This window comes from Gorilla gorilla, chromosome 8 (genome assembly GCF_029281585.2).
Source record: "Gorilla gorilla gorilla isolate KB3781 chromosome 8, NHGRI_mGorGor1-v2.1_pri, whole genome shotgun sequence".
Taxonomy (NCBI): domain Eukaryota; kingdom Metazoa; phylum Chordata; class Mammalia; order Primates; family Hominidae; genus Gorilla; species Gorilla gorilla.
In genome coordinates, this window is record NC_073232.2 from 16,360,542 (window position 1) to 16,385,113 (window position 24,572).

At 44.2% G+C, this 24,572-nt stretch overlaps 1 protein-coding gene across 2 annotated transcripts in view; it reads right to left on the bottom strand.

Moving 5' to 3' along the window:
• Nucleotides 1-24,572, bottom strand: part of SFMBT2 (Scm like with four mbt domains 2) — a 252,747-nt gene that overhangs the window by 218,728 nt on the left and 9,447 nt on the right. For both annotated transcript variants that reach the window (XM_004049039.5, XM_055353186.2), the window contains exon 2: nt 4,698-4,848. In XM_004049039.5, coding sequence (XP_004049087.3) covers nt 4,698-4,797 — 100 coding nt within the window. In that variant the 5' untranslated portion in view covers nt 4,798-4,848. The remainder of the gene's footprint in view (nt 1-4,697; nt 4,849-24,572) is intronic.

Here is a 24,572-nt window from a genome sequence, read left to right on the forward strand (position 1 = left end):
CCAGCTACTTGGGAGGCTGAGGCAGGAGGATCACTTGAACCAGGGAGTCAGAGGTTGCAGTGAGCCGAGACCACACCATTGCACTCCAGCCTGGGAGACAGAGCGAGACTCCGTCTCAAAACAAAAGAAGAAGAGAAAACAACCCAAGCGGGTTTGATTTTCCTTTCTTCGATCCCATAATTTTCTCAAGGAAAAACTTTAGTCACTTGAGTGTAGTCACTTGCGAGGGAGACAGTAACACAGTGGTCCCCAACCTTTTTGGCACCAGGGACTGGTTTTGTGGAAGACAATTAGGCACCAGTTTTGTAGAAGACAATTTTTCCACAGATACAGGGGATGGGAGGATGGTTTCGGGACAATTCAAGCACATTACATTTATTGTGCACTTTATTTCTATTATTATTACATTGTACTATATAATGAAATAATTCTGTAACTCACCATAATATAGAATCAGTGGGAATCCTGGGCTTGTTTTCCTGCAACTAGACAGTCCCATCTGGGGGTGATGGGAGACAGTGACAGATCATCAGGCATTAGATTCTCATAAGGACCGTGCAACCCAGATCCCTGGCACATGCAGTTCACAACAGGGTTCACACTCCTATGAGAATCTAATGCCGCTGCTGATCTGACAGGAGGTGAAGCTCAGGCAGTAATGTGAGCAATGGGGAGCAGCTGTCAATACAGATGAAACTCAGCTCCCTCACCTGACACTCACCTCCTGTGGTGCAGCCCAGTTCCTAACAGCCCATGGACCAGTACCAATCTGTGGCCGGGGGGTTGGGAACCCCTGTAGTAATGTGTCACGGGACACAGGGGAGGTAGCATGGGAGGAAAGAGTAGGAAAGAACAACAAAGAATCTAAGCTGTGTCTGTACCCCCAAAATTTTGTGTGTGGGGGGGGTTATGTGTGTGGGGAGGGGAGGTGGGTGTGAATGTGGGGGTGTATGTGAATGGGTGGGAGTGTGTGTGTGGATGGGTGGATGGATGGGTGTGATTTTGTGTGTGCATGTGGATGTGGGTGGGTGTGTGTGTGAGTGTATGGATGGGCAGATGATGGGTGTGAGTGTGGGTGTGAGTGTATGGATGGGTGGATGGATGGGTGTGAGTGTGGGTGTGTGTGGGTGTATGTGTGGATGGGTGGATGGATGGGTGTGAGTGTGGGTGTGTGTGGGTGTATGTGTGGATGGGTGATGGATGGGTGTGAGTGTGGGTGTGTGTGTATGGCTGTGGGGTGGGTGTGAGTGTAAGGATGGGTGGATGGGTGGGTGGATAGATGGGTGTGAGTGTGTGGGGGGGGTGTATGTGTGGATGGGTGGATGGATGGGTGTGAGTGTGTGTGTATGGCTGTGGGGTGGGTGTGAGTGTGGGTTGAGTATGGATGGGTGGATGGATGGGTGTGAGTGTGGGTGTGTGTGGGTGTATGTGTGGATGGGTGGATGGTCGGGTGTGTGCATGGGTGTGTGTGGCTGTGGGGTGGGTGTGTGGCTGTGGGGTGGTGTGACTGTGGGTGTGTGTGGCTGTGGGGTGGGTGTGTGTGGGTGTGTGTGGCTGTGGGGTGGTGTGAGTGTGGGTGTGTGGCTGTGGGGTAGGTGTGAGTGTGGGTGTCTGTGGCTGTGGGGTGGGTGTGAGTGTGGGTGTGTGTGGCTGTGGGGTGTGTGTGAGTGTGGGTGTGTGTGGCTGTGGGGTGGGTGTGAGTGTGGGTGTGAGTGGCTGTGGGGTGGGTGTGAGTGTATGGATGGGTGGGTAGGAGGCTGTTGGGATTTCCTGATGACTCATCTGTGCACTTGAAGGGGCAGGTGCCCCCCAGGGTTTCAGAGCACCAACTCCACAGCCTCACAATGCCTGAAATTAAATCTTGCTTCTAACACAGGACTCAAGTCACTTCACCTTGTTGTCCAGTCTCTTCATCTGTAAAACTGGGGCAATAAAAGCAGCTATGCCAGTGGGCTGTTGCAAGGATTAGGTGAATTAACACATGCAAAGAACTTAACATTTTCTGTGCCTGCCACACAGTCTGAACTCATACACCTATCATCGCAAGTCAATTCAGAACCAGCTAAAGAACACTGGGTTTGCCTCCTCCTGTACGTGGGATGAGTAAATCCCATCTGAAAATGCTTCCCAGGAGAAGACCTTCAGCACTAAGACTCTGCAACAGCCCCAAACCTGTCCCAGCTGGTCCCAGAACCAAATATCTCACCAAGTGATTCCAGGACTGGAAATATTTTGTGGGTTAGCAGATTGGAAAAAAATAATAATAAACTATTTGTAGAATCATACTTAATAGTTTGAATGCTCAAAACTAGATTTTAGTAAAAAAAAAATAAGCTACTTGTAGAATGAAAATGCTCAAAACTAGATTAGAGTTTCTCAAGTGAATCCAGCCACTGTCCTCTGCGAAGTCTTAGACTCTGCTTTAAATGTGTGTCCTCTTTAAAGAGTCTGTATCGTCATCTAAAACTCTCCTCACCGCACAAGTAAATACAGAAATCCCAAGGCGAAAGGACAGATTAGCCACATGGGGGTGGAGAAAAATCTGAGCCAATATCTGAAAAATGTTAAGATCATTTAGAGCCATTTAGAAATAGTATTTCCATTAAAGATCTGAACATCCTGTATGATTTAGGCCATCCCCGATGCAAGAGCAAGGAACCAATCACGACATGAGTATACATGGGTTTTCTGCATGGACTCCCCCAGCCAAGGATATAATGATTCTCGCTCTCACGCTTGCCATCCACAGAACCACCCTTAACGAAATGTCGGTACAAATCATTTTCCTGACACCAGATTATCATTAATGAGTTTCAGAAACTACTTAAGTTAGAGAGATACACTGCAACTGTGTGCACATGAAAAGCCAATACACAGTTGGTGTTTAAACAGTTTCGAAAACATATCACGAGAAATAACTCAGTAATCCACGTTGGATGTGTGCAGATGATATACTACAAAAATACCCTGAAAGCTCAGGAACTCCAAAATTCGAAAAATAACTTCACTCAGCAAACATAGGAAAGACTTTTTAAAAAGGGAAATCTGTACTTAAATAAAGTAGAATAATTAGGATGAACTTTCAGCCTATACAACTATGCCTTCTCAGAAAATAATTTCCATGTTTCCAGGGAGGAACAATGATCCAGCTTTACTTGCAGGAGAAGTCTTCTCACATCTGTTTTATGTGTAGAAAAATCTGAAAGAGGGACAAATGAGCCGATTTGGAAACAGATACTAACGCCCTTCAACACAGTAAGGCCTTCCCTCATGTGAGGGTTTTCCAGGGTTTCTTCCACATAAAGATGTAATTTTATAAACTTAATCTAATAAATTCAATGATATGGAGCAACCTGTAATCTGTCATTGACTAGTCTCATCAAAATGTGAAGACAAACTTTGTGACTTCTTTGGACCATGGTCAAGTGACCTGCTAACTTAATGAGTAACATTTTTTACAGGAATTCACCATAGCTAATGTTTACAACTCAGAGGACTAAACTGTCCTTAAGTAATTTGCTGGTATGTATAAACAATGCAACCCTTTTTTTTTTTTTAAAGGTATCCTTTCTAAATAAACCCTTTATTGTGTAAGTATTTAGAAAAAGATACATTTATGCATTTATAACTTCATTAGTTAAATAATTAAAATCCAATCAAGGCTGGGTGTGGTGAATCACACTTATAATCTCAGCACTTTGGGAGGCTAAGGCAGGAGGATCACTTGAGCCTAGTAGTTTAAGACAAGCCTGGACAACACAGTGAGACCCCATCTCCACAAAAAATTTAAAAGTCAGCAGGCACAGTGGGACACACCTGTAGTCCCAGCTATTGTGGAGGCTGAGGTGGGAAGATCACTTGGGCCCAAGAGGTCAAGGCTGCAGTGAGCCATGAGTGCACCACCGTACTCCAACCTGGGCAACAGGTGAGATCCTGTCTCAAAACACACACACACACACACACACACACACACACATACATACATACATACATACATACATACATACATACATACATTTGAATCGAAGGCTGTGTTTGAGTCAGAGGAGGGAGCTGTTCTGTTTTTCAGATTTCTGAAAGCGAGACGCACTTCACCACCAATCTGCATGACCTCACTTCCTTCCACACTGTATGCTTTTCTGACAGATGTGCTCAACATATTAGATGCTGTGTCATCGGCATCTACTATGTAGGCAGATCTGGATGTCCTGTCTCGCTCTCTCCAGCACTTAGGAGAGAATTCTTTTTCCTAACCTCCCTTGCTGTGGCAGAAACATGCAACTAACTTCCTGTCAAGGGGTTCTGAGCAAAAATGACATTTGTCTCTTGTGACCCAGAGCAGATGACTGCTGGCCCGAGACCTCCGACCCTGCTCTTCTCACTCACAACAAACCCTGCAGGATGGCGCACAACGACTCCGTGGAACGGTGATTTGTAGACGTTTCCTGCCCAGGCCACTGAGATTCTGAAGTGATGTGTTGCTGCACTATAACCTAGTCCTCTCTGTCTAGTATTCAAAATAAGAATCTTGACCCAAATTTTAGAGCGGCCATATCCTTATAAATAGGACTTCAAATCCCAGGAACCAGACAGTATGTGAGATCTACAAATGTTGCCCCATTGTTTCCTGAATATTTTCAGGAAGATATTGATCAATTCATCAAAAATCCAGATGAATCTCGAAAACAAAATCCTACCAGAATCAAGGTCTCCATTTCCATTAGCTGAGCCGAGACACTTTTCCAAGGGTGAAGATGAAGGGTCTTGCATATTGGAAGCTGACAAAGTGCTCTCCATGCCTGATGAGCAAGTGTCTCTTCTCTTAATTCATCCTGCAGAAAAAATTACCTAAGAGCAATCAAAAAAAAAAAATCAGAGCAGTTTAATCATATTGATTATATTCACTTATTTTTAAATTTTTTTTAAAAAACCTTATTAATGAAACTACCATTTCATTATAATTTTCAAGATGCAACATAATGTTGATAATAGAAAATACCAGGAATAAGTATTCTAGTACACTGAGGACAGGTGCAGTGGCTCATGCCTGTAATCCTAGCACTTTGGGAGACCGAGGTGGGTGGATCACTTGAGGTCAGGAGTTCGAGACCACCCTAGCCAACATGGTGAAACCCTGTCTCTACTGAAAATACAAAAATGAGTCAGGAGTGGTGGCATGCACCTGCAATTACAGCTACTCAGGAGGCTGAGGCAGGAGAATCGCTTGAACCTGGGAGGCAGAGATTGCAGTGAGCTGAGATCACACCACTGCACTCCAGCCTGTGAAACAGAGTGAGGCTTTGTCTCAAAAAAAAAATTAATTAATTAGTTAAAAAGACTAATGAGTACATCTCTACACAGGTCAACAAGGTCAACAATAAAGGTCTCGGCATAGCAAAACCATCCGTGTTCTAGAGGTCATTATCACCACTAAGATGGACACATATTTCACCAACAGAAACTTGCATTTCAGTCCTCGATCCACCATGGCAACATTGGTAAGACACTCCCCCCGCCTTGAAGCTATGTAGCAGCAACCTCCACCCCCTACACAACCTCAGCATCCCACGCGCAGGTACTGCAACACGCAGTGCCCTGCCCGAGGAAGAAGTCCTCACGTGTCACACATGATCTGTTACCAAAACCAGTTAAAGTATCGATGTTTGTCAATAATGTGCTTTTTCACAAAGCAGAAATGGAGACAAGATTTTCCCTACGATAGCACTGCTATTCACCACTTCTCTTCTAATAAGACTGCTGGAAAAAGCAGCAACATTAGAGCTGGTTCCCACAGAATCCTACTCTCCAGCTCCTTTATGTCAGGGCCCAGGAGACACCAGGAGTGATCGTAACCATCGAGCAGCCATACCTGGCTCCGATGCTCAGACACAGCTCACATGGTGTTTTTAAACACCACGGCCACATGGTGTTTCTCTCATTCATTCAATGTTCTCTTTTATGTCACACATAGAGAGAAGTTTAAATCAGCCAACAGGAAAGTAGAGATGAAGAAACAAAAGAATATAATGCACCTGTATCTACCAATGGGATATTTTGTGACTCACATACTGGTAAAATATCTTTTAAAAAACATTCGGAGGTTTTGTCAAAATTGAAGATTCATGCCAGGTGCAGTGGGTAGCCTACCTGCACCTGTCATCCCAGCTACTTGGGAGGCTGAGGCGGGAGGATCATTTGAGCTCAGGAGTTCATGGTCAGCCTGGGCAATATATCGAGACCCCTATCTCTAAATAAACAAAAAACAGAAGGTTCATGAAAGAGCATGTTACTCATTTGTGCAATGGGAGAGAAAAAGCTGGAAACTCATGCCAGGAACAAGTAGGAAGAGATGGGAAATGTAGCAGGTACATAGCACCGAAATTTAATTCAACGTGCATTGAACTATCCACCTGTTGTATTTAACGTACTATACCAGACACTGTGGAGAGGACAGGAAGCTATTTCTCAACCACAGTACAAAGAAAGAAAATACCTGTTTCAGAGAATGAACTATAAAACTATCCGGAGTGGGTCGGCAAACAGCAATCTAGGCATTTTGCTACTACAAAGATAAGTTCTTGACTAAGCCAAGGGAATGACAGTGCAACAGAGAAGGCCCCTGTCAATGCGAGATTATCGCTCCCTCACTTTCTCAACACAGGGCCTTATGTTTTCTGAGGCAAAAATGAGGGCACAAGGTTTGAGGCATAGAAGTCAACATCAGTGATACAAGTAACTTAAACCAGGACTTTCCTGATTTAAAGTGTGAGAGCTATGGGTAAAATGCAGTGCACTAGGTCCTAAACAGTTTCTTCAGCTTGTTTTAAAATCACAGAAAGGCTGAGTGTGGTGGCTCATGCCTGTAATCCCAGCACTTTGGGAGGCTGAGGCAAGCAGATCATCTGAGGTCAGGAGTTCGAGACCAGCCTGACCAATACGGTGAAACCCCATCTCTACTAAAAATACAAAAATTAGCCAGGCGTGGTGGCACATGTCTGTAATCCCAGCTACTCGGGAAGCTGAGGCAGGAGAATCCCTTGAACCCGGGAGGCGGAGGTTGTGGTAAGCTGAGATCGCGCCATTGCTCTCCAGCCTGGGCAACAAGAGCAAAACTCCATCTCAAAAAAAAAAAAAAAAAATCACAGAAAGGACAAGTAAGTACCATCCCTGAAGAGCCATGGACACGACGTGCTCACTGTGGCACTGTCTGGGGCACCTCAGAGGAAGCAAGTGAACACAATCTTAACCGTGGCCCTCTAGATGCATAAATCTAAGGCAGGTAGTGTAAGAAAATACGGTATCTACAGAAACGACCTGAACCAAAATACAAACTGAGTTTGCTTCGTTCATAATGAAAATGAAATTTTTTAAATAGTGAAATCCTTTCTTAACAGTTTTTAATAATGAAAATAAAGATTTTTTAATAAAAAAGTGAAGTTATCTTATATCCCCAGTGAATCATCTGCAACGTAATGAGCTTAGTTTCCGAAAGCTTAGCTGGAATCGACACTAAATGAAGGAACCTTTTAACAGCTGGAGGGGTTCTAAGATTTTTTGCTGTTGTTGTTAATGGAGGACATTGGTAAATTGAGCAATTTACTATGGAGGCTGGCTACATTTTACCCCTGTGGGTATCAGTTTGCTAAAAGAACCCTCCGAATGATGGACAGAGCTGCATTCTTCTAAGAGCAATCCTTCCAGATTCCTGTGATGATAGGGACACAAAAATCTGGACATAGGAACTACCTCCTTCACAACAATCAACCCACTGCATTGGCGGGCACAGAACTAAACATCACCTAACACCGAACTGACCTGCTCACACCTTGTCTCAGAAGGTTCCAGAGATTTCCTCCCATGGGCTGCACACAGCAGAGGAAAGGCTGCCTGCCAAGGGCACTCTAAGGTCTTCTGCGCTACACCTGAAGCTTACAGTGGGTATTCACCTGGATTGCCCCTGGCATGTAGGGAGCGAGCACTGAGGCACTCTGTAAACAAACTACTTGTTGATAAGCAAGTGTGTCCATCCAACCAAATACCCAAGCGTCCACTGAGAATGTTCAGAGGGTACCTGGAATATTACAAAGGGTAAGATATGCACCCTCCACCCTTCACCTCTACCCCATGTAAGGAAGCGCGGTTATGAGATGACAGGATCACGGGGTCACTGAGGAAGAGAGACGGCATCCACAGACTCCAGAAGCCACAGGTGGCATGGGCTTGCAGAGCAGAGGGTGGCAGCCCACTGTGGAATGCTCAGCTCTCCCAGCTCTCCCTCCAGTGATCACTCAGGGAAAATACCGGGAATGTGAAGGGGAGAAGGGTGTGCAACTGAAGGAAAAAGGTAGGAACTGAAACACTTGGAGCAAACAAAGGTAAACCAGGGAAGAAAAAGGGAGAAGAAAATGCCAGAATGTATCCAGGAGAAAGGGGCCTTGAAGGCATATGACGGAGCCCCAAAAACGATGATCATAACAAAACACATAGCTCCATGAAAAGCTTAGAGCTATGGACATAGGAGTACAAGCACGGAAAGGGCACACGGAGAACACTCAAACGAGCTAAGGCAGGGAGGGATTCCAGTACGAAAGCCCCTCTCCTGGCCAGGCGCAGTGGCTCACGCCTGTAATCCCAGCACTTTGGGAGGCCGAGGCGGGCGGATCACGAGGTCAGGAGATCAAGACCATCCTGGCTAACACGGTGAAACCCCGTCTCTACTAAAAATAAAAAAAAATTAGCTGGCCGTGGTGGTGGGCGCCTGTAGTCCCAGCTACTCAGGAGGCTGAGGCAGGAGAATGGCGTGAACCCGGGAGGCAGAGCTTGCAGTGAGCCCAGATCGTGCCACTGCCCTCCAGCCTGCGGGACAGAGACTCTGTCTCAAAAAAACATAACAAAAAAAAGCCCCTCTCCTTACAAGCTCTCAGATTTCAAACTTTCATAGATAAGAGCAAAACCACAATCCAGGAAAAAATAATAAAAAGCGAGCAGTGTTTCACAATCCGCATTTCAGCCTGGCCATCTCAGGATGGCTCACACTCAGGGACGGCTTCCCTGTGCTGGGTGTATGTGTGTATTTTGTGGGTATGTGCTTACTTTCGAGACATTTAAAGAACACAACTCCATCTTGTCCAGTAAGTACAAAAGCAATAGTAGTGTCCTAGTGAGAAGAGACAGAAGCTTATGGTGGGGAAAAAATTAAAATTCTGCGTATGTGGGCCAGGGGAGTGGTTCGCAATCCCAGAGCTTTGGGAGGCCAAGGTGGGCGGATTACCTGAGGCCAGGTGTTTGAGACCAGCCTGGCCAATGTGGTGAAACCCATCTCTACTAAAAATACAAAAATTAGCCAGGCATGGTGGCACATGCCTGTAATCCCAGCTATTTAGGAGGCTGAGGCACAAGAATTGCTTGAACCCGGGAGGCAGAGGTTGCAGTGAGCTGATATCACGCCACTGCACTCCAGCCTAGGAGTCGGAGCAAAAAAAAAAAATTCTGTGTATGTGTACCCACTGGTCATTGGTTAGGTGATTTGGAGTTAAAATGAATGGACTTCTCAGCAGTCTTGGGAACCTAAACCTGTTGGTAAGAGGAGGAGCTTCTGTCGCTCCAAAGAGAAGAAATGGAAGTGTTGGCATGGTAAGCATGCATTTACGATTATTTTATTTTACCAACACTTACAGTGATTACTAAGTACATAATAAACATGCACTTATTTAATCCTCATTAGAACTCTAGGATGTAGGTTATATTACCGTTCCCATCTTACAGATAAGCAACCTAAGGGATGAAGTCACCTGCTCAGCATCACAGAGCCACTAGTGGTGGGGCTGCGGTTTTAACCCACACAACTGGCTCCAGAACCCACGCCCTAACCAGTCAATTACAGTTCCCTTTCCCCCATTATCCACATTTCCCATAATGCAGCTATGACTTTTATATTTTTACTTAAATCATCGATTTTTAATAACTGAGCACCTATTGTGGGGAAGGGGCAATGAAAAGAAATAAAACTAAACTAGGGAGTGGCAGGGACCCCACACAGTGTCATCTGCCCTGCGAGCACTCAACACTCCTAGGCATGGAGCATTTTTCTCCAAATTAAGTCCTCCTGAAAAGCTTTCCTCAAGAGCTTATAGTAAACTTTTCTTAGCAAATTCTAAGACACATACAATTTTAAACTAATGCCAGACAGATAAGAGGAAATGCCCAGAGGAGCCGAGGATAAGAGGAAATCAAAGGGGGATGGGCATGGTGGCTCACGTCTGTAATCCCAGCACTTTGGGAGGCTGAAGCGGGCAGATCACTTGAGGCCAGGAGTTTGAGACCAGCCTGGCCAACATGGCGAAACCCTGTCTCTATTAAAAATAGGAAAAAAAAAAAAACAATTAGCTGGGTATGGTCATGTGCACCTGTAATCCCAGCTACTCAGGAGGCTGAGGCAGAAGAATTGCTTGAACCCGGGAGGCAGAGGTTGCAGTGAGTTGAGATGGCTACCACTGCACTCCAGCCTGGGCGACAGAGCAACTCTGTTTCAAAAAAAAAAAAAAAGGTAGAAAAGACATTAAACGTGGAGGTACCAGCAGCAAACAGCATGGCAGACCCTTGGGAAAAAGTCTAAGGTGCCTCAAGGGAGAGGGTGGGAGACAGGACCGTGGAGCAAGCGGCATCACGCCCATTCATCCCCAAATACGTACTGATCCCCCATCCCATGTCAGGCACTGTTCCAGGCATGCGAAGGCATCTGTAACAAAACAAAATAAAAAATTCCTGCCCTGGTAGAGATCTCATCCTAATTGGGAGAAAGAGCCAATGGAGTTTTTTTTTTTTAATTAGTAGGTGATATAGCCTGTTAGATGGTGATAAGTGCTATAGGGAAAAATGAAGCAGAAAAGATCAGGCAAACAAAGAATGATGATGATGATGATGATGATGATGATGATGATGATTGAGATGGAGTATTTGCTCTTGTTCCCCCAGGCTAGAGTGCAATGGCACAATCTTGGCTCACTGCAACGTCCACCTCCCAGGTTCAAGCGATTCTCCTGCCTCAGTCTCCCGAGTAGCTGGGATTACAGGTGCGCCTGACCATACCCAGCTCATTTTTTTTTTTTATATTTTAGTAGAGACGGAATTTCACCATGTTGGCCAGACTGGTCTCGAACTCCTGGCCTCAAGTGATCTGTCCGCCTCTGGCTCCCAGAGTGCTAGGATTATAGGCATGAGCCACCACGCCCCACCAGAAGGATGATAATTATTTACATGACAGTCAGGCAAGACCTCAGGAAGTGATATCTGAACAAAGACTTGGGGTGAGAACAGAGAGGCAGGCTGAGCCCAGGTGAGAAGAGAATGTTTGCTACAGTAAGGGCCCGAGCCCTGCGTGTCACTCTGCAGATGGAGTGGATGTGGCAGGGTGTTCCAGGAAGTGAAATGATCAGGCTTGTTTCAGAAGAAGCACTCAGGGAGCCATAGGCGAGACGGATGAATGGAAACAAACTAAAAACATGGAAGTGCAGGCAAGGGTGTGAACTAAGACAGTGGAGAAGAAATGAAGGGAACAGGTCCAAGAAGTATTTGAGAGGCCCCATCAACAGAACGCCGTAGAAATTATGCTAACAAAATGCAATCTTTTCACAGCACACAGTCACAGTTCCTAGAATAAATCACTTCACTTTCCACAGCAACTAATGGAACCTATGCAGTGTCTGTGGAAACAGATAATTCTTGGGGAAACCTATCAAATATGAGAATAATAACCCACTTCACAGAAATTTCTATTTACATTCAATGGGATGTTTTTGGGGGGTTAGAGGGGCAAATCTTGGTGGTGACAACTGCTCCACCCATAAGCTTTGCAAAATAGAAACAGGATATTTTTAAAAAGCCTTTTCCTAACTACAACACCCTAACCCCCCAAAAAGGCTATTATTAAAAGAAGGCGTATTTCCTTTTGTTTCTTAAGCTATATGTAATTTCAAGAACAAAGTAAAAATGTCTATTAATTAAAGTAACAGTTTTTTCCAAAGACAATATAAAAAACGTTCAGAAGACTGGGCTTATAAAAGGTAACTTCCTGTTTTATACAATACATTTTGTGGTTTTGTACAAAGTTAACTCTACTATAATAGGCTCCCTTTGTCTCTGTTGGACAACAGAATTCTAGTACTAGAACTTCTTACAAGAGTTGTCTTGGACCAGTGAAAAGAACAGAGAGCTTGCAAAATAAGGGAATAACAAGCTACGTGGCTGTGTGACATAAACAAATTACTTAACCTCTCTACTCCTTGAATTTCTCATCAGTTCAATCAGAAAGCTTGATGAGATGCAATCACCCCTTTCAAATCTAAAATTTTATCAATCCAGGTGTTATTATGATTCATTGTACATTTTCTGCATTCAGATTATCCCTTTATGTTTGAAGCAAATTTAATACAATAAGCATCCTCCCCTCTCAACCCTATCTTTCCTTCTCCTTTCATTTGAGGTATAGTCAAAGAATAGAGTAATGCTAGCACAGGCTAAGCAAAGCCTTGTTAGGAAGAACACGAGTGAGAAAGAACATGCATTAGATATTACTCTTCAACTAGCCAAACATAACTGGGGGCTCATTATCTATGTTGAATGCATCTAGACCAGCACTGCCTGATCTATATCTGCTTGGTCCAGTACAGTAACCACTAGCCACATGTTGGCTACGGTGCACTGGAAGCGTATCTAGTACTGTTGAGGACCTGAATTTTAATTTTAATGACCTTGAATTGAACTAGGCACATGTGGGTAGAAGGTGGGCAGCCCAGCAAGACCACTGCACTGGAGAGCCGTATTTGAGGGCTTGGAACATGTCCTAAACAACCATCAATTCTTGGCTGTCTTAAAAGTTTTAATGTAATAATGTCAAGCTAGTTAAAACTCATGAATTTTTAAATCTAAGAAACTTCAAAAGGAGACTTAACAGTTTCCCCCTAATATTCCACAAATGATTCATGGCAAACTTCCTAACACAGCATAGGTTTTTATTAAATCAGCTGCATTTTTATATCAATGGAAAATGTCAAAGGAGAAACATCTTAGAAACTATTACGTGTGTCATACAAAGACTATTTGCTTTTTTTCATTCATTTATAAATTCAGGAAAATCATTCCGCCTCAAAAATGTAGTCATGTACCAAGTTTTTCTATAAAGAAAAAAAAAAGTCCATGAATATGGCTATTAATAAATCAGTTAAATGTCAGTGGCTTATAGACACTTATTAAAAGGGGAAAAGTTTGCTCAAGTCTTATGACTCCTCATTACCCATTTGCCTCTAACCAGACACTACAGAACAGTAATCTGGACTGTAAAATTTAAATGCATCAAATCAATCATTTTAAATAGAACTCAAGGCCTGGTGCGTTGGCTCATGCCGGTAATCCCAGCACTTTGGGAAGCTGAAGCAGAAGGATCACCTGAGGTCAGGAGTTCGAGACTAGCCTGACCAACATGGTGAAACCCCGTCTCCACTAAAAATACAAAAATTAGCAGGGCTTGGTGGCACGTGTCTGTCATCCCAGCTACTTGAGAGGCTGAGGCAGGAGAATCACTTGAACCTGGGAGGCTAAGGTTGCAGTGAGCTGAGATCGCACCATTGCACTCCAGCCTGGGCAACAGAGTGAGACTCCGACTCACTCAGTCGATCAATCAATCAATCAATAAAACTGAAGAGTAACAATACAAAGACCAACAAGAAAGCCACTGAAAGAGTAGCACAGTGGCTGGGCGTGGTGGCTCACGCCTGTAATCCCAGCACTTTGGAAGGCCAAGGCGGGTGGATCACGAGGTCAGGAGTTTGAGACCAGCCTGACCAACATGGTGAAACCCTGTCTCTATTAAAAATAGAAAAATTAGCCGGGCATGGTGGCACGTGCGTATAATCCCAGCTACTCGGGAGGCTGAGGCAGGAGAATCGCTTGAACCCGGGAGGTGGAGATTGTGGTGAGCCAAGATAGCGCTACTGCACTCCAGCCTGGGCAACAGAGTGAGACTCAGTCTCAAAAAAAAAAAAAACAGTAGCAGAGTGAAAGCTCACATGACTCTGGAGGGCAATGGCCGTGCCACTGGAAGACTTCCCCTACATCCACCCAGGTGGCTGCAAAATTGATTCATTTTGCAAACGATGTGTCCCACTTTGACTTTTTCAACAACATTTAGTTTTTTCCTTCCTATAAGAGATAGACATGCTCTTGGTAGAAATCTTGAAAAGTAAAATTATAAAGAAAGAAATTAAAATCACTTGTAATTCTAATACTCAGTGATAATCAATTTTATGTTTCTATAGTAGCTCCTCCTGATAGTTTCTCTGTGGATTTTGTTGTTGTTGTTTAGTTCACAGAGAATTCAGAATTCCAATCCATTTTTCATTTTGCATTACACAGAAGGAATTTCTCGTGTCATTAAGATTCTCTGAAAATATGACTTGAAATGGTTGGATAATTTTTATTATAAAATGAATAAGGTCATGTATTTACCATGCCTCTGCTGCCACCCATTAAAGCTGTTTATATTATTTTTTCACCATGATAAGTAGCACTCTAGTCACGACTCTCAGTCAGAAATCCTACATCTCTGATGTCTCCTTAATGTAGAATCCCAGAAGTTAAATTATAGGGTCAAAAATATGGGGACACAGTTGAGGCTCATGACCCCCCTGAAAACATGCTCTCAAGTCCACTAAGCTGGTTTACTAGCAGGGCGGCAGAAAACATCTAAACCCTTTATACCTTTTCTCCATTTGACATTCAAAAAATAGTATCCTGCCTGGGTGCGGTGGCTCACGCCTGTAATCCCAACACTTTGGGAGGCCGAGGTGGGCGGATCACTTGAGCTCAGGAGTTCAAGACCAGCCTGGGCAACATGCAGAAACCCAGTCTCTACTAAAAATGCAAAAATTAGCCAGGAGTGGTGGCACACACCTGTAATCCCAGCTACTCAGGAGGCTGAGGCAGGAGAATCGCTTGAACCCAGGAGGCAGAGGTTGCAGTGAGCTGAGATTGCACCACTGCACTCCAGCCTGGACAAAGAGCGAGACTCCGTCTCAGAGGGAAAAAAAAAATAGTATCCTGCCACTGTAATTTGTAATTTACCTGTTGATACCTCTTTCACTTCCTTCCCATATTTAAACTACGTTGGTATCTGTGTGGATTTTTAAGAGATCTAGATTATTTTATCTCACAAAACTATTGCAAATATTTTTCCCAGTCTTCCTTTTCATGGTTTCTTTTGACAAGAGAGAATGTTTTTCTTTTTCAACTTAGTCAGATCTATCAATTTGCTTTATTTCTTCTAAAACTTGTAAAAGGTCTTCCCCTACCCTAAGATACCAGAAGTCTAACTTTTTTGGGATTTCAAGTTTTACATTCACTGTTTTAACATACAGGGAATTTACACTCAAATATTTCATCAGTTACACCTCTCAGTTCACCCTCCTCACAATTAAACAATCCACTCCTATCTCATTAGATGTTTATATCCTGTCTATCCTATATATACAAGTGTGTATATATAGGATATATATACACATATATATATGTATATTTTTTTTTTTTTTGAGACAGAGTCTTGCTCTGTCGCCCAGGCTGGAATGCAGTGGTGTGATCTCAGCTCACTCAACCTCCACCTCCCAGTTCAAGTGATTCTCCTGCCTCAGCCTCCCAAGTAGCTGGGATTACACGTGCATGTAACCACACCTGGCTAATGTTTGTATTTTTCGTAGAGACGGCATTTTGCCATGTTGGTCAGGCTGGTCTCAAACTCCTGACAGGTGATCCACCCGCCTTGGCTTCCCAAAGTGCTGGGATTACAGACATGAGCCACCACGCCCGGCCTCATATATTATATTCTTACACATACAAGGCTGTTTCAGTTCACCAAACTTTCATTCAATAAGAAAAGTCGAAGGAACAGAAACTCTGCATACTGTTCACATACCCCTCTAGTTAAACAATAATTAAATTGGGGTCATTTAAGGTAGGTTTGCAAAGGGACAGCAGTGATTTTTTGCAGTCTCTAATGACTTTGTCGTCCCAGGCATTCTACTGTGAGCAGAACATACCTGAAAGTGCACACAGGTAGAAATCACTGTGGCAGAGGCTGCTAACTCCACCACCCCTGAATCTGTCTTCTACTTTGTCTACAGTAAGGAGTAACTGGCTGACCAAAACAACATTGCCCGGCTTTCCTTGTGGTTAGATGAATTCAGGTCACTAAGTTCTGCTAATGGGAGGTGTACCGGATTCACGTGTCCAACTACAGGGTGGAAGGGGCGTGCCTTTGCCCTCTGACCCCTAGACCTAGGATCACCCCGCTGATTGTCCCCATGAACAGCAAAGCAGAAGATACAGGGACTTGGTCCTGAGACTATAAGGCTGCTCTGCCAGCTCCAGGCCACTACATCAGAGGAAAATAAGCCACTCTCTTGTTGATGCCACTTTAACTTTGGGTCGCTGATACACAGCCAATCCCAAACCCTAACAAGTGTATCCTAGAAGTATTGTGATTTTTTTTTTCTTTAATTTGAGAAAGGGTCTCACTCTGTCGCCCAGGCTGGAGTGCAGTGCTTCGATCTCGGCTCGCTGCCTCTGCCTCCCGGGTTCAAGAGATCCTCCTAACTCAGCCTCTCAAGTAGCTGGGATTACAGGCGCGCCACCATGTCTGGTAGAGACGGGGTTTCACCATGTTGCCCAGGCTGGTCTCGAATTCGTGGGCTCAAGCAATCCACCCACCTGCACGCCCAGTGAGATGATTTTTTATATCAGAGTTACATCTGCATATAATTTTGAAAGCCCAATATTCTCTATAAGGCCTGTGCATCGATGCCCACCCCCTAAAACACAAACCCAGTCATCTCCTGCCCTTCTCCCGCGTCCCCATCTCCTGCTTGGGGACCACTTTTGCTCTCTCAGCCGACTGTTCTGGCATTCCTCTCCACTCTCTGGGGAACACGCCACTTCCTAGTTCTTCCATATCTGTCATTATTAGGTGATGCCTACTGGTCACATGACCCCCACCCCCCAACAACTCCCCGACACACTCACCCCCCTGGCAGCTCCCACTGCGTCCTTAGGTCTCTGCAAACGTGCCAGGAGTGACTACTTCTCTCAGTGTACACAACTCTCCCATCATTAATAATGGTCTTGTTTATTCCAAGGCCTTCATTTTCTATGTATTTATCACCAATTCAAATCCAAATTTTTCATAAACTGTCTAAAGCACCTGTCCATAAATTGAGGTATATAGGTACTGCTTTCATTTCATCTTGAAGTAACGTCTACTGGGACCTTCTTTTCTGCTATAATCTACACGAACTGCTTCTCTGCCTGGGACACCAATGTTAGCCTGCAGTCTCACCTCCCCTCCCTCTGTTATACAGAGAGCCTCTTGTCTGCTTCTCTCTTAGTGTCTGGCTCGTGATGAAGAAACACACCCTCCAATAGATTCCTAAGAAAGGATTTATGTGGAAACTCTGGATGGGTGGTGTGTCTTTAACCTATTCTGTTTCACCACTAGTGTAGGTGGGTAGAGAATGCTACGTTGGGCCGGGCACAGTGGCTCATGTCTGTAATCCCAGCACTCTGGGAGGCCAAGGTGGGTGGATTACCTGAGGTCAGGAGTTCAAGACCAGTCTGGCCAACATAATGAAACCTCGTCTCTACTAAACATACAAAAGCTAGCCCAGCATGGTGGCGCGCACCTGTAATCCCAGCTACTCAGGAGGCGGAGGCTGCAGTGAGCAGCCACTGCACTGCAGCCTGGGTGACAGAGCAAGATTCCACCTTGAAAAAAAAAAAGAGTTCTACGTTGGAAAAACATCCTCCCTCGGAATCTTGAGGGCTTCCCTCTATGGTCGTCTGGCTTCCATCGTTGAAGTGTCTGATGCTGTCCTAATTAGGGGACTTTTTGACATTCTGAAATCTCACAATAATGTGCCTGGTGGCACCCTATTGGTGAGTGACTTCTTTCAAGATTGAAATTCAGGTTCTTCAGCTCTAGGATATTTTCTTGAATTATTGCTAATTTCCTCATCTCCGTTTTCTCTTTCATTCTAAGAGTCATTCAAATGGTAGACTTCTTTAATTTCCTTAATTTTCCCCTTTACCTTCTATCACTTTATTTTGTTTAATCCACCATCTGGGATATTTCCTCAACTTTCTCTCTAACCCTTCCATTGAGTTTTACATTTTAATTTCTAAAAGCTCTTTTTTTTTTTTTAATGCTTGTAACAGTCTCCGTTTCCATCCTATCCTGTTTTTGTTATGTGGATGTAAAATTTTCTATTATATCCCTAAGGCTATGAATGTTTTTTAGATTTTCTTCTCTCCTTCATAGACGTTATGTTTCTCTCTGTTAGTTCTGGTGTCTACTTTTATATTACTGCTTCCCTTAGTAGTCTAGTAATTCGTAGATGTTTGCTGATGTTGCAGAGTAGGAAATTAAAAGGCTGACTGGGCCAGGTGAGGTGGCTCACACGTGTAATCCCAGCACTTTGGGAGGCCAAGGCAGGAGGATCAGCTGAAGTTAGGAGTTCAAGACCAGCCTGGCCAACATGGTGAAACCCTGCCTCTACTAAAAGTACAAAAATTAACCAGGTATGGTGGTGGGCACCTGTAATTCCAGCTACTAGGGAGGCTGGAATTACAGGATTCTCAAGGGAGAATCGCTTGAACCCAGGAGATGGAGGTTGCCGTGAGCCAAGATTGCACCACTGCACTACAGCCTGGGCGACAGAGTGAGACTGTCTCAAACAAGACAAAACAAAGGCTGACTGGTATCTCTGAGAACACGGTGGAAGTTGTTATGTATAGAGATCTGCCAGGTCATCCAGGGAGGAAACCCCAACGTTAGTGAATTTAAGACTTTTCTGTTAGTTGGTCAAATTACACAGAAAAGGACTCCTCATTTTCCAGTACATAAATGCCTACAGTTTCCCGCCCACTGTCACTGATTTAGAATCCGGCATTCCAAACAGACACAATCAGTTTCTTCCCCAATATTAGGCAAATCTGGCTAGAAGAAAGATCTCCCTCTTAAATTCAAAGCAATAAAGATAAGTCCAGTTCCAATTTCAGATTTCCAGTTACAAGAGTTAATAAATTCTCTCCTTCCCTTATGCTAATTCTAATACAGCATTTTCCACTTTGTTTTTGTCTTATTAGACACAAGAAATGTAAAACTATCATTGTGCATATACACCATGGAATCCTATGCAGCCATAAAAAAGGGTGAGTTCATGTCCTTTGTAGGGACATGGATGAAGCTGGGAAGCATCATTCTGAGCAAACTATCGCAAAGGCAGAAAACCAAACACCACATGTTCTCACTCATAGGTGGGAATTGAACAATGAGAACACTTGGACACAGGGTGGGGAACATCACACACTGGGGCCTGTCGTGGGGTGGGGGGATGGGGGAAGGGGGGAGGGATAGCATTAGGAGATATACCTAACGTAAATGACGAGTTAATAGGTGCAGCACACCAACATGGCACATGTATAAATACGTAACAAACCTGCACGCTGTGCACATGTACCCTAGAACTTAAAGTATAATAAAAATAAAAAATAAAATAAAATAAACTATCATTGTGCAATTGGAATCATCTAAACTCAAGTGAAAAAGTGAAACTTTAAACTGTGATAACAAAGCTACGTAAGCATTAGAAATCATTCTCATCTCCATTCATCAGGCCCCCCCAGGCTCACTGCTGAGGAAGGACTCACTACAGTGAAAGCCACCAATGACTCAGACCTTCCAAACTGATCTGCCTTCAAGAGGTCCAAGAAAATAGCATTTGTGCTAAGTAATAACATACTCAATTTCAGGCTTGCCACTCTGCAAAGGGAAAGGGCTTGCGGTTGTTTGTTGTTGTTTTTTTGTTTTTTGTTTTTAATGACTCAGAAAAGATAATATTCTCCCAATCAAAATAAAATATGAAGGTCTAAGCAAAAAGCTTGTGAAATTCCAGACATGCTGTAGCCACCCTTGGAAATCTAGCACGTCTAAATCACAGAGAAAGCTGTCTCATTTCACACTCCAGGAATTTCAAAATGAGCACAGGCATCTATGCTGAGGCCTTTCAAAATATTTCAATCAAAACGGAAAAATCTCAAAGGATTCTGAAAAGAGGTACCACCAAATTTTGAGCCGAATCTTGGTCTCTGAAAATCACTGTTTCCATGTTCCTAAGAAGCAGCATACAAACAACAGACCGGAATCGCAGCAGTACCAGGAAGAACCGCATCTGTAAATGGCTTTGAAGATGAAAAGCCATGTTAAGTGCCAAGCACTATTATCAACGCGAGCTTTCTTCTATTTATACTTGCCCTGTCACCCGGGTCACTCTGCTAATAATACCTGACTAAGTACATCTCTCCCCCACTCTCACCAGCCAACTCACAGCCTTTCTAAGAAGAGACAAGCCCTGCCTCATCCCATCATCAAGTGAGACGAGCTGATTGTTCGGGGCAGAAGTTCACCTTGCCATCCGCCATATGCTCAGAGCTTGATTTACCTTGATTAGGACAGCAATTTACTCACCATTTTTCAACCAGGCTTACATTGGTTTCCACTCAAAATAGATGGAAATCTGACACAAATTGCTGCCCTGGCATAAGAAATGCTAATTTTTTAAATGAGATTCATGCCTCAATACTAGGAAATAAGATCTATTGGGGATAATAGGCACTCTAGGAGTAAATACCTCCTATTCACACAATAACATTCAGTGTCTTCTAATTCGTGGTTTTCACTGTCACCTCTTAATCTCCCAATCAAACAGTATATATTGCCCAAGAGCATAAGGTGAACAAATCAGTTGTTCAGAAATGGGCATGTGCAAAATGAGAAAAACAAGAGGCTTCCAAGTTAGTTGCTCAGGAGGAGAAAACAAAGTGCACCATCTTGAAAGTCAGTTTATTTACTCTTTGCCAACAAATTATTTATTTACTATAAAGAAGGATGAAGTTTTACAATACCCAATTAAATACTACAACACAACAGGTCTTTGCATCAAGGTACTTCTTGTACCAGATATTTACACCCAAGCCACAAAGGTCATTCCCAACCTTAGCTAAGCAGAAGACTGAGTTTGGTCAAAGGGCTTTTTTTTTTATTTTTGTGGGTACATGGTGTAAATAGGGCCTTATTTAAAATGCAGCAGTTTTAGAATTAGCAGAGATGTAGTCATACTGGGTTCAAACCTATTGGACAAACCCTACATACAGGATTTCTCTGTCCCTTATAAATATTAAAAGGAGTAAATTAGAGCATCCCCCCAGGTTTGTAAAAAGAGCTAAGTAAATCTTATATTCCCCAATAGATTTGTGTAATGCATTACATACAAATGCAGATAAGTCATTTTAAGTAGATCATGTGTTGTCCATACCGCCATGAGACTCAAAAAGTAAAGAAACTTACAAGGAAGGCTTCTGTAAGCCAGACATGCATGGATAATGCCTAATTAGGGCATAATTTTCTGGGTGGATTTTAAGAATTGATCACTTCAAGCCAAACAAATGCACAGCAATGATGCTTGAGAGGTGCCACAAAGTCCAAAATACCAAAAGAAGTTATTCTCCCACTGTCAACCAAAATACCAATAACGAAGAGATGAAGAGTCCCAACACTGTGAAGATATCAGCCAGCGGGAAACCCTCGCCTGTGAAGCCTTGCATTGTAGCTGGAGATTCCTACAACTGGAGTGCATAGATATCTCCTATCCACCAAGTTTTTTGGGGTTTTGTTTTTTTTTTTTTTTTTTTTGAGACGGAGTCTCGCTCTGTCACCCAGGCTGGAGTGCAGTGGTGTGATCTTGGTTCACTGCAACCTCTGCCTCCCGGGTTCAAGCGATTCTCCTGCCTCAGCCTCCCAAGTACCTGGGATTACAGGCGCCCACCACTATGCCCAGCTAATTTTTTATTTTTAATAGAGACGGGGTTTCACCATGTTGGCCAGGCTAGTCTTGAACTCCCGACCTCAAGTGATCCACCTGCCTCAGCCTCCCAAAGTGCTGGGATTACAGGCGTGAGCCACTGCACCCAGCCTATCCACCAAATTTTATAAATTATATCATTTAAGTGCATGAAGGAAGTTTACTACAGTCTGCCTGAAAATCATTATGCAAAGTAAATAAAAACACCCTCACTTAACTATGGTCAGTAAAGAACTCGGAAAATGTGCAGGACACCGCAGGAGGCCTGCGTCCATATGGTAACGTCTTATCAGGCACCAGAATGTGCTCCTGGCCTTTAAGTGCCCCAAGCAACACTGTCCTCAGCTGCAAAAAGAAGGGACTGTCCTAGAAGCTTCCTCAGTCTCATCTCCCACTCAAGCATGTCAGGGAAGGTAGGTTTCCACTCACCTTCCTTGTTAAAACCAAGAGGATGTGGTAGGAGGAAACAATAGAGCATCCACTAGGATGGAACAGAGACTGAAAGAAGGGAATAGTCACCACGGTCTGAGCCAGATCCCAAAAGCTTTCATCGAAAAGGTGGATCTGAGCCAGGTCTGGAGAAAACTGTGATGTTTGACAAGCCGGAGGAATGGGAGGCTCCTCCAGGCTAAGGGGCAGGCAGGGTGAGCTCAGCCTCTCTGGTCCCAGAGCCTGCGCTGGGAAATGGGCAGGAGAACCTGAAAAATATGTAGTGGCCAGTTGACACGTGGCCCTGAGTGCCCAGCTGGCTATTCAAAGACCTAATCTCATCACTTGTAGGCCACTGAAGTTCACAGCGGTAGAGGGAGGAAGAGGGAAAGAGGATGTTCTGCACTTTCCAGCTCTCTGGGAAGCGCACAGCACAGTTCAGTCAGTCTTAAAGGCAATGAATGACAAGGACCAAATCCCAAGCTTCACCGTAAACACTGTCTGTTTCTGTACAAGGCCATCTCCTTCTCCAAGCAGCAGCGTGGAGGGCTGTGATGGTAATCTCTCATTCCAGGGTTGGCTATCTTTCAATAATTGTCCCACAGAGGGTAGATTAGGGAGAAGGCGAGAAGAGAAAAAAACGCCAAATTGCTCCACAGCTGTCGGCTTCTATGAAGTTGATGGCATCCAGCGGTTGGCATCTCCTCACCTAAAGGCAGGGGGCACAGGCTTGGCAGGGATTAGCTCCTCCAGGGTGTCAGGCCTCCCAGGCTCTTGAAAGCTGTCAGCTTCAACAGCAAACCCTGGCAGCTGCATTTGGCCGAACTTCTTTTCCTTTTAATTAGCACAGGGACATGAGAATGCTTCTCAGAAGAGCCCTGCCTGGCTTGGGGCCTCCTCTGCTGCCTCCTCCACTCAGTTAGAAAAGCCCTGTCCTTGGAAAGTCTCAAGGATCTCACCTGTCACAGAGTAAACATCCCAAAAAGCATCCCCCCCGGCCAGGCGCGGTGGTTCGCGCCTGTAATCCCAGCACTTCAGGAGGCCGAGGTGGACGGATTACCTGAGGTCAGGAGTTCAAGACCGGCCTGGTCAACATGGTGAAACCCCGTCTCTACTAAAAATACAAAAATTAGCCAGGCACGGTGGCACATGCCTGTAATCCCAGCTACTTGGGAGGCTGAGGCAGGAGAATTGCTTGAGCCCGGGAAATGGAGATTGCAATGAGCCGAGATCGTGCCACTGCACTCCAGCCTGGCCAACAGAGTGAGACTCTGTCATAAAAATAAATAAATAAATAAAAAGCATCCCCTCTAAAAAGAGCCCAAGTGGTAAGTCTCTCAAGCACGCACCTTTTTACGCACTTGGGACCTTAAAAGGCTCCTTTTCATTAGGTCAATGGGAAAATTAAGGCTGAGGCTGCAATTGAGATGAGGAAAGACCAAACATGTAGGATACAGACTACACCTCTCAACCATGACATTCGTGTTGAGCTTCTCTGAGCAAATACATCCAGGTCAAAGGACACAACGGGATTCAACCCACAGCTTCCAGCACACGGAGCTGGAGGAGTGATCTTAACACCTCCTGTTTGTTTATAAATACAATATGTACTATGAAAGAACAATTATGATTAAAGTATCTCCACAGGCAGATAAAGTTTAACTTAGGGAATTAAAACCAACGATGAAAGTAATTGACAAAAGAAGGAGGCTGCCCAGAAAGTAAACGTTGCCCTCTGATGTCCTCACGCGTATTCACGAACTCTGCCCTCTGGTTCAGACATCCACAGGGTGGTGGGCTCAGGATCAACCCTAATCTTCCTCCCCAAAACCTCCTTCCAAAGACTCCTCTTTCCCACTTCTCTGTGGTTAGGAAGGTGAACTCAGTCTCTTCCTGCAGGTACAAATGCAAACACTACCATCATCCAAGCTAAATTTTGGCAGTGTGCTTTTCGTTCTATGCCCTTGATTTTTCTGTGGCTAACTCCACAGTGCGCCATTCCACGGGACATTTCTCCACGTGTTCCGCACAACCATGCATCTCATTCCAACAGAATACCAACTGCAGGCTATTTAGAACGGTCTCCTACGAATGTCTGTCCTTAATTGAAGAACTGCAACCTAAGCCATGTACCATTTATATCCAGTGACAGATATAATGCAGACAGGAGACGGAGAGCTCTTG